Here is a 10,000-nt window from a genome sequence, read left to right as displayed (position 1 = left end):
CAGTTCCCACCATGAGCAAGCACTTCGTTGTAGATAATAAACTGACAATTGAGCATATGGGCATATGTATATACTGTAAATATACGGTGCATTCAGAAAGTATTCTGACCCCTTAACTTTTTTCACATTTTGTTCTGTTGCAGTCTTATGCTAAAATAATTTAAATTAATTCTAAGTCTACACTCAATATCCAATAATGTAAATGCGAAAAAAGAATTTTAGAAATTTTCGCGAATTTATTAAAAGAAAAAATGAAATATCCATAACTTAATATGACATAAGTATTCCGACCCTTTACTCAGTACTTAGTTGAAGCATCTTTGGCAGCGATTACCACCTCAACTATTATTGGGTATGGCGCAACAAGCTTTGCACACCTGGATTTGGGGATTTTCTGCCATTCTTCCTTGCAGTTCCTTTCAAACTGGTTGGATGGGGACTGTTGGTGGACAGCCGTTTTGAGGTTTCGCCAGATTTGTTCAATTGGGTTCAATCCAGGGCTCTGGCTGAGCCAATCAAGGACATTCACAGAGTTGTCCCTAAGCCACTCCTGAGTTGTGTTGGCTGTGTGCTTAGGGTCATTGTTCTGTTTGAAGGTGAACCTTCGGCCCAGTCTGAGGTGCTGAGCACTCTGGACCAGGTTTTCATTAAGGATATCTGGGTACTTTCCTCTGTTCAGCTTTCCCTCAACCCTGACCAGTCTCTGTCTCTGCCACTGAAAATCACCCCCACAGCATGATGCTGTCACCACCATGCTTCACCATTGGGATGGTATTCGGCAGGTAATGAGCGGTGCCTGGTTTCCTCTAGACATGATGGTTAGAATTGAGGCCAAACAGTTAAATCTTGTTTTCATCAGACCAGACAATCTTGTTTCTCACAGTCTGAGAGTCCTTTAGGTGCTTTTTTGCAAACTCCAAGCAGGCAGTCATGTCTCTTTGACCGAGGAGAGGCTTCTGTCTGGGCTTCCATGGAGTGCAGCAGTGATGGTTGTCCTCTGGAAGTTTCTCCCATCTCCACATAGGGTCTGTAGAGCTCAGCCAAAGTGACCATTGGGTTCTTTGTCACCTCTCTTACCAAGGCCCTTCTCCCTGATTGCCCAATTTGGCCAGGCGACTGGCTCTAGAAGGTGTCCTGGCTGTTCCAAATTTCTTACATAGAAGAATTATGGAGGCCCCTGTGCTCTTGGGAACTCTCAATGGAGCAGAAAGTTTTTGTAGCCCTCCCCAGATATGTGCCTCGACACAATCCTGACAAGAACTGCCTGCAGATCCTGAGCTCTGCAGGCAGTTCTTTCGACCTCATGGCTTAGTTTTTGCTATGAGTTGTCAGCTGTGTGCTGACAATGCATATTGCATGCCTTGTGTGCATTTCCCAATCATGTCCAATCAATTGAATTTACCACAGTTGGACTGCAATCAAGGTGTAGAAACATCTAGCAAACAGCTAAATCACAAGTGACATAGCAAAGGGTCTGAATATTTATGTCAGTGTAATATTTCAGTTTTTAATTTTTTAATAAATTTGTAAAAAGTTCTAAAATTCTGTTTTCACGCTGTCATTATGGGTTATTGAGTGTAGATTGATGAGGGAAAATGAATTTAAATGATTTTAGCATTAGGCTGCAACACAACAAAATGTGAAAGAAGTGATGGGGTCTGAATACTTCCTGAATGCACTGTATGTATGTAATTTTATTTTCACTCTCCAAGAATGATTTACAAATTTACATGAAATTGCTTTAGTCGCTGTTGTACTGGTGACAGCTAATGGGGATCAAAATAAATAGACAAGTAAATGCAAAGTCCTTGCACTCATATGTTTAAACTAAAAGGCAGACAGCGCTGGTATCAGTTTATCAATGTACTATACAGAGAGCGAGTGGCAGAGATATGTATGTATATGTAACTAATTCTGATTAAATATACTGTAAAACTGTGCTTATTTGAAAATATAGCACAAGTATGCATCATTGTGTACAGATAACTCAGATTTTTAGAAATACTACTTTAATGTTCTACTTTTATATGTACTGTACTGTGAAGGTTTGTCGTCTTCTTTCAGCACAAGTCGCTTTCTGATGCCCATTCTGCAAGAGAACTTCCCTTTTGTACAGAAATCCCCGAGAACCCTGGTAAGGGACAACTGATAATGATGCAGATCACACAGGGCTGTCAAATCACTTATAGGATTTTTGTGGTTGTTGTACCACATCAAACTTGATAGAGACCTGGGTATATTTTTCATTTCAGTGGCATCAAACAGCAGCAAGTAGTGTATGAATGAATATAGATAACCTAATCAGCGAGAAAACATCATGACTTCACTGACATCAGGAAATTGACTTGTTAGCCCGTGGAGAGGCAGTAAAGAGGTTCAGCCATTATTAGAAAAAGTGAGGGGAATCTGATTAGTTTCTTCTGGTGTTGGCTATAATCAGTATAACACTGATCAGAAGCCTCAAACAACCTGTGGAAGTGGTAAAATGATCACTTGGTCACTTAACTATGTTATCACAAACACATCCTTTTCATCTATGAAAAACTTGCTTTGCTACTGCAGCTGATACACATTATATATACTTGAATATTGTAAGGTATAATGTGTCATGAACATTGTTTTGTATACGTAACTCTTGTCTGAACACATTGTATTAAACACAGTTAGGGTCTGCTAAAACTTTCATTAGCAACATGGTATTTTGGTGATTGATATCTTGTTGTTCTTTACAGGAGTGTTATGTCCACAACCTCCTGCGAGTGACAGTGTATATACCATCCATTCGACGAGACATACTGGAGCTGATCATTGGAAAGATGCTCAAACTGGATGTGAGTTCACCTCTAAATAATTATACTTAAAACCAAACACAACTGATCCAAAGTGCTTTATGGAGTAGAAAGGGGGGGGGGTCAGTTTTATATTTAACTTTGAAAGTAAAAGGGACTCTGTGGAAGGTGGATATGGTTTCTCTGGAGGCCTGTTCACACCCAACTATAGTAATAAAAATGTCTGCAAAGACTATCACAGACCTTTAAGTTATTGTAAGAAGCATGTCCTGTTTTTTTTATCTGCTTTTGACTCAGCCCAGACATGCAGACCTAAACTTCATACATATTTTTTCTCATGCTCTGCTTCAGTTGCTAATTGAATTTGCACATTATTTCATCAAAAAAAGAGTCTGTAAAATTTAGTTGTTACATTGGTCTACATACATAAGGACATGCACTGGAAAATAGTGAGGTGTCTGTCTTCTTCAGTCTGTAACAGTGTGTGTGGTATATTTCAGGTGAGTGCATCCCGGTCAGACATTGAGGAGGCAGAGGAGAACATAGTGCAGAACCAGAGGGCAGAGGAGCAGACTGAAGAGGGACTCTTTGACATGGTAACAGACAGCACTGGTTTGCTGATACCTCTGGGAGATTTTTACTTTGAAATGTTCCCTGTTAGAACTTAGGTCTTTGTAACAGCAGCAAATGATATTCAGGTTAAGGTTTATCGCAGATAAAATAGTTTATAAATAGAGAATGGAAAAATTGGCTGCCATCAAGCATAATGCATCTGGCATTTACACCATGAGAGTATAAACTAGATGTTAAAGAATAAATTGTATGATAATAAATAACCTGAATGAATAGAAACGTTCTGAATAGAAAATATGAAAGCAAAGCAAAATAAGTGATAACTGTAGTTGAAACACTGAATTTTAAATTGCAATTGAAACAGAGGTACTAAAGGAATTTGAAATGGAAGTGTTGAAAAGAGTTGAGTTTCAGTGCAATGCTGAGCGTAGTTGAAAATATATAAGAAGTGGAAGAGTGAGTTAAAGTTAAAGCACTAAAAAGAATAGTTGAAATGTTGGTTGAAGTGAAAGCGGTAAAAGGAGCGGGAATTGTCAGTTCCTTTTACACATTCAGACCATTAACAGACTAGCCTGGTACAGTGTAAAAACTAAAAAATATGTCTTTTGAAGTGCTGAAAATGACTGAAATATCTCTTGTGAAGTGTAGTTGCAAAAGGAGATTGAAATGTCAGTGAAGGTGAGACAAAAAGAAAAAGTGTCTGGTATCAAACAATTTATCTGGCGGTTAGATGACTTGAAATTGTGTAGTTGCATTAGAATAAATTGTATGTCAATAAATAACGTATAGCATGTATGTAGTAGTAGGTAGTAGTCAACCAAAGAAAATCTTGGTCGACTGAAATATGCAAAAAAAAGGCCACAGTGCACTGAGTGCACTCTACCTGCTAGCCTTATTAGCCTAAATGAACACAGCAGACTCAGAGCCGACCAGTGTGCACATGCCCATATTCATATGATTTCTGAAAATAGAACTATATCAACCGGTGATCCCAGCACAAAAATATACACTGAAAGCCTCGAGCGTTAAGCACAAAAGTAGACTGTAGACAATGGTAGTTAAACTACCATTTTTAGATGATATGCCACGTTTATAAACCTCAAATAAATTAGACCTAATGAAGCAACCTTCATTAGGTTGGGCAAGTTCAAAGTTGTAAAAATGGGGGGTTGTGACCCCCCCTTTTCTGAATTTGCTCAGAAAAAAGACAGTTTCCTTCACTCTCTCCTCCTGCCCTGACAGCCCCTCTCTCTCATCTTTGTGTGTGTGTCTCAGGATGAGGATGTGGCAGCAGATCAGCCATCCAGGACAACTGTAATGGCCCATCCAGTGGCTGAGAGGCTGGACACTCTCATGGCTGTGATGATGGCTTATATCAAGGACGTCTGCCATGTCAGCGGTAGATGAACAACACAGCTTTTACATTGAGGACCAGTGTTTAGCCCAAATTTCTCAATATGAGACTGACCAGTATCTGGGGGTAGGCTTTAGGGAGGCTCTGGCCAAGTAAAACATATCTAAAAGAATTTTACACAAGACATTTTTGAATCCGAGAAAATTTCAAATTTACTTTGTTTACTTATATGCGTTTGCATCCTTGTAAAAGGAATGTTTTTGGCTGTAAAGTGTGTCATCAGTGGTCTTCAGTGCTTTGTTTTCTCTCTTAGGCTCTCTTCATGCAGAAAGGACTAAGGAACTGTACCGAGATTTGTTGAGTGTGTTTAACAAGCTGATTCTGCCAACACATGCTTCCTGTCACGTCCAGTACACACTCTTTTACCTCTGCAGCTTCAGACTGGTCAGTACTCCCTACACTGTGTATGTGTAATAATGGGAACATTAATATGTACCACCCTGGTCGAATTTATTGGCACCCTGAATTTTAAGTACAGAATTTAGAATATCTCCAAAAATAAATGCAAATTAACCAATTTTGTATAATCAGAATATTTAATAAAATGCCCAAAGTTACTGAGCAACTGCGACAAAAAATTGCTTTCATATAGCGAAATAAAAAAATACAGACATAAAATGTACGCTTGACACAATTACTGGCATCCTTTTGATGAATTTAAGTTGACAGCAAACAAAATGAAAAACAAATTAAGACTCTCCTGTGCCTCATTTTTAAGTGTTAACATGTTCTGAATTAACCAGTTAATGACGGTTTTACTGCATGAAAAGGGGCGGATTGTTTCCAGTTTCTTTTTCCCAATGGCTGAGACGAGAGCTGTCTGAGAGCATCAGAAATGCTATTATCAAAAAAAAAAAATATTACAAAGGCTACAAGGCACTCGCCAAAGATCTCGAAATCCCTGTTTCAAGATTGTAATGTTATTAAGAAGTTTCACAGTCATAAATCTGTCAAAATGCTTCCAGTACATGGTTCTAATAAGAAACTCAATGAGAGACGTTTGTGAAGGTTGATGCAGATTGTGGCAAAAACAACACACAAGACATCTAAAGAGCTTCAGGCTGAGCTAGAGCAGTTTGGAGTGTTGGTTTCAGCCCGTACCATACACTGCATACTAAAGCAAGTAGGGCTTCATGGGTGAAGGTCAAGGAGGACACCTATATTGAAAGAAAGGCACAAAAAGGCAAAACTAATGTTTGCAAAAACTTTCATAGGTAGGCCACAGTCTTTCTGGGATAATCGTCTACGGACAGACGAAACAAGAGTAGAGCTCTTTGGGAATACAGTTCTTCTTTTGTTTATAGGTGACGAAATGAAGCTCATAAGGAAGAGACCACTCTACCTTCAGTAAAACATCGTGGAGATTTTATCATGCTGTGGGGCTGCTTTGCTACCTCTGGTACTGGACACATTGAATATATCAAAGGAATGACAAAATCAGAAGATTACCAAGGCATTTTAGAGTGAAATGGATTACCCAGTGTCAAAAAAGTAGGTCTGACAAGGTCTTGGGTTTCTCTGCAGGACAACCCAGGCTGCCAATTTTTTCTGGGGTACATTTTGTGTTTGTTTTATTTCGCTATTAAGCAACTTTTGTTTTTTTAATTATCTTTTGTTAAGTAACCTTGGACATTTTATTAAAATATTTTGATTCTACAAAATTGGTTAATTTGCATTTATTTCTGAAGATATTCTAAATTCTGTACTTAAAATTCATGTGTGCCAATAATTTCAACCACAAAGAAACACCTTGGTTTTCTTGTCTGTGTGTTCAGGATAACGGTCCTGTTCATTAAATATGGATGTAAAAACCCCCAAACACCCTCAAAGCTGCACCAGTTAATATTTTTATTTTAACAACGGATAAAATGACTATTTTTAACTGGAAAGATGTCACTTGTAGTGAAAAAACCCACAGAGAATTATCACCAACTCTGCAGTTCCCTTCAGCTCTACAACACTGTTTAGCCGCTTTTAGCTCTTTGTTTTTTGTTTACTGGCAAACTCAGCTCTCATCAAACTCGTTTCCAGCAGGAGAGTGGATGTTGGACTTAAGTTCATCAAATGGATACACACACACACACACACACACACATACACACACACACAAATACAAATGAATGATAATGTTGCTCTGTGTTTTGCACACTGTATAAAGGCAGCTGTTTATGATGAATATGTTCACCATAATGACTTTATAAGGTGATAATTATTTAAATAATATTTTAAAGCTTGTTCCAGTGCCCCAAAGTGGACAAAAAAAAATCAATTTATGCTGCTTTAACGTCCAACTCAAATTAAATGGCATGTTATTCTTCTACCGCATACATATCTGCTTTTAAAGTCTTTTGCTCTCTTTGAGAAAAAAATCAGTAGCCAAAAGGGAGAAAAGTATACTTTATGATTTTTGTCACTTGCCAAATACTCAAAGACTGCACTGGATATTTACCCATGATCAAGTGTAAAGTGCCTAATTCTAAATCACCTGTGCTGCTTTTCCTTCTGCATATAAGAAAACAGATTCTTTCTTTTTGAAGATAAAGTCTTCTTTATTTAGGTGTTGCACCTACTTTGATTTACTGGATTTACTCCTTGTGAGATAAAGCATTTCAGGAGTCCTGTATGTATTGTATGTCCTGTTATCTCTTCTCAGGCCCTGGCGGAGGCCTTCCTGGATCACCTGTGGAAGATTCTGCAGAGCCCCTCTCAGCCTGCTGTCCTCCGCCAGGCTGCTGCTGGATTCCTGGGAAGCTTCCTGGCCCGAGCCAAATTCATCCCTGTGCCGTGAGTTCATGTGTAGCTTCTGCTTAACAGAACTTTAAGAAGACACAAAGGCAGCTGAAAGCAAGAGCAATTAGTTTATTCCTCCTTGTCCAAATGTCCATGATTATCCAGCTGTTGTTCTAATCCAGTGTCCTCCTCCTCTCTGTCATCCCCCCTCCTACAGCACTGTGCGGGCCTGTCTGGACCTGCTGCTCTCCTGGATCCATTGCTACATTGACAGCCAGGATAGCAGCGGCAGACAGGCCTGCTGTGACATCAGCTTGCATGGGCCATTCTACTCTGCCTGCCAGGCCGTCTTCTACACACTCATCTTCAGGCACAGAGCCATGCTGGAGGGCAACTTGAAGAAAGGTACAAGACACACCTCTGAACTGTTTTCAAATTGCTACTCTTTCCTGCCAACAGCCCAAAATGGAGAACATTGCAGCAAATCCACATCAAATAATAACAGCCAACCATCAAATTTATTTTTGTAACACCATTGTAACAGCTGAATGAGTCCAGATTCACTCTTGTCTTTTTATGCGTGTGCGTGTGGGTGCGTGCGCGCATGCATGTCAGGTCTAGAGTACCTGCGGAGTCTAAACCTGGAGCGGTTGGTGATGTGTCAGCTGAACCCTCTCAAAGTGTGCCTGCCTTCAGTCACCAGCATGTTTGCTGCCATAACCAGGTATACACACCCTGTCCCTGCTTTGTCATTGGCTCCAGTCATCTTTGCTGACATTTAGCATGAACTATGCTGAGTGGGTGTAATTCTAATTGTAATTAAAGATTTACATCCTGCCAGTGCCGTCTTTATCAACAACCAAGTGTTTATTGCAACAAGTAATGTTGTATTTTTCTGAACGTTCTGATGTATCCAGCTGACAGTGGTGGAAGAAGTACTGATAACACAATGTAAAAGTATGCCACTTCAAGTAAAAGTTCTGCATTAAATCCTACTGAAGTAAAAGTACAAAGTATCATCAGCAAAATGCACTCAAGTAATAAAGTTAAAGTACTCACTGTGCAGTAAAAGGTCCTGTAACTGATATTACACTATATGACATTATTAGATTGTTAATACTGATAAATCGATGCTTCAGCTGAGTTTTACTGTCTTAGCTGCTAGAGGTGGAGCTGGTTTTAATTACTTTATATACAGTTAGTTAGTTAATTTAGTCTAGCGATTCCCAACCTAGAGGTTGGGCCCCTCCAAAAGGTTACTAGATAAATCCTGAGGGAGTCATAAAATGATTAATGAGGTAGGAAAGAAGAAAAAACTAGGTTTCCGATATACAGTCTGTAGTCATATTCTAGAATTATCTCATATATTTTCTTTTTGTGAAATATTTGTCACCTTTCCTTCCTTTACGCCTTGAACAGTTATTGAAATGAAACCATATTAGACGTTTAAAGGGGAAATGTGTCTTTGGTGGACAACTCATAGACATCTGAAACTTGACAAGGGGCCCGAACTAAACACAGCGTTTTTTTTGTAAGAGTCAAAAAGGTTGGGAAACACTAGTTTAATCTTCAACAATGTGTTGTATTTTATAAACTTATCCTATGTTTTCTATATAAAATTTAGCTACCGCTGTCAAATAAATGTAGTGGTGTAAAAAGTACAATATTTAAATGTAGTGGAGTAGAAGTACAAATAGTATAAAATGGAAATACTCAAGTAAAGTACCTCAAAATTGTACTTAGGAAAAGGACTTGAGTATATACACTCATCTACTTTCCACCCTTGTAATCTTGGCTTTAAATAATACACGTTTTAAAAAGAAACATAGATACCTGTTTTTTTTTTTAGTTTGCCCAAATACCTAAATTTAATGTTAATTTTAATGTAATTGATAGTTATTGTCCCTTATCAACATTATTTTTACCCCCACAATAACCGCACTTGTTACTGCCTCCAGTCACCATTTTCAACTGCCAGATGACACAAAGACTTGCAAACACTTGTATAACCATGGAAGTGCTATATGAACTCTCCTGCAAAGAAAGGCAGACACATTATACACTCACTTAATTGTTTAAATTATAACAAGCATCATGTTTTAATGGACCACGAAGTGGCTGATAGACTGCAGTGTTGAACCATTTTATGAAGGAGATAATTAAGTCATCAAATAAAACATAGTATGAAGTAAACTACAGCTCTGCATCAACATGCCCCCACAGTCAATAATGAAAATGCTGCTGGCGCTTTCCCTCCTGGTCATCCACAGCAATGGATTTGTGTTTTGTTGCAGGAAGTATCAGGTCGTGTTCTGCTACACCATCATAGAAAGGAACAACCGCCACGTGCTTCCGGTAGTCCGCAGCTCTGCAGGAGGAGAGTGTGTGACAACCAACACCAACCCTCTCGACAGCTTCTTCCCATTTGACCCCTACCTGCTCAAGAGGTACACTTACTCACTGACTTCTCTGTAGTGAAATGTTTTGGGAAAAC

The 10,000-nt window shown here is 38.9% G+C and overlaps 1 protein-coding gene across 1 annotated transcript in view; it reads left to right on the top strand.

Annotated features, from left to right (window-relative positions):
• rrn3 (RRN3 homolog, RNA polymerase I transcription factor) overlaps positions 1-10,000 on the top strand; it is a 23,272-nt gene that overhangs the window by 6,656 nt on the left and 6,616 nt on the right. The window contains exons 7-15 of the mRNA XM_040117885.1: positions 2,065-2,134; positions 2,733-2,831; positions 3,290-3,385; positions 4,638-4,761; positions 5,030-5,160; positions 7,430-7,560; positions 7,724-7,911; positions 8,122-8,230; positions 9,801-9,953. Coding sequence (XP_039973819.1) covers positions 2,065-2,134; positions 2,733-2,831; positions 3,290-3,385; positions 4,638-4,761; positions 5,030-5,160; positions 7,430-7,560; positions 7,724-7,911; positions 8,122-8,230; positions 9,801-9,953 — 1,101 coding nt within the window. The remainder of the gene's footprint in view (positions 1-2,064; positions 2,135-2,732; positions 2,832-3,289; positions 3,386-4,637; positions 4,762-5,029; positions 5,161-7,429; positions 7,561-7,723; positions 7,912-8,121; positions 8,231-9,800; positions 9,954-10,000) is intronic.

This window comes from Xiphias gladius, chromosome 3, assembly GCF_016859285.1.
Source record: "Xiphias gladius isolate SHS-SW01 ecotype Sanya breed wild chromosome 3, ASM1685928v1, whole genome shotgun sequence".
NCBI classification, from domain to species: Eukaryota; Metazoa; Chordata; class Actinopteri; order Istiophoriformes; family Xiphiidae; genus Xiphias; species Xiphias gladius.
Note: the sequence above shows the minus strand (reverse complement) of the source record. Positions and strands in the feature narration are given on the sequence as shown.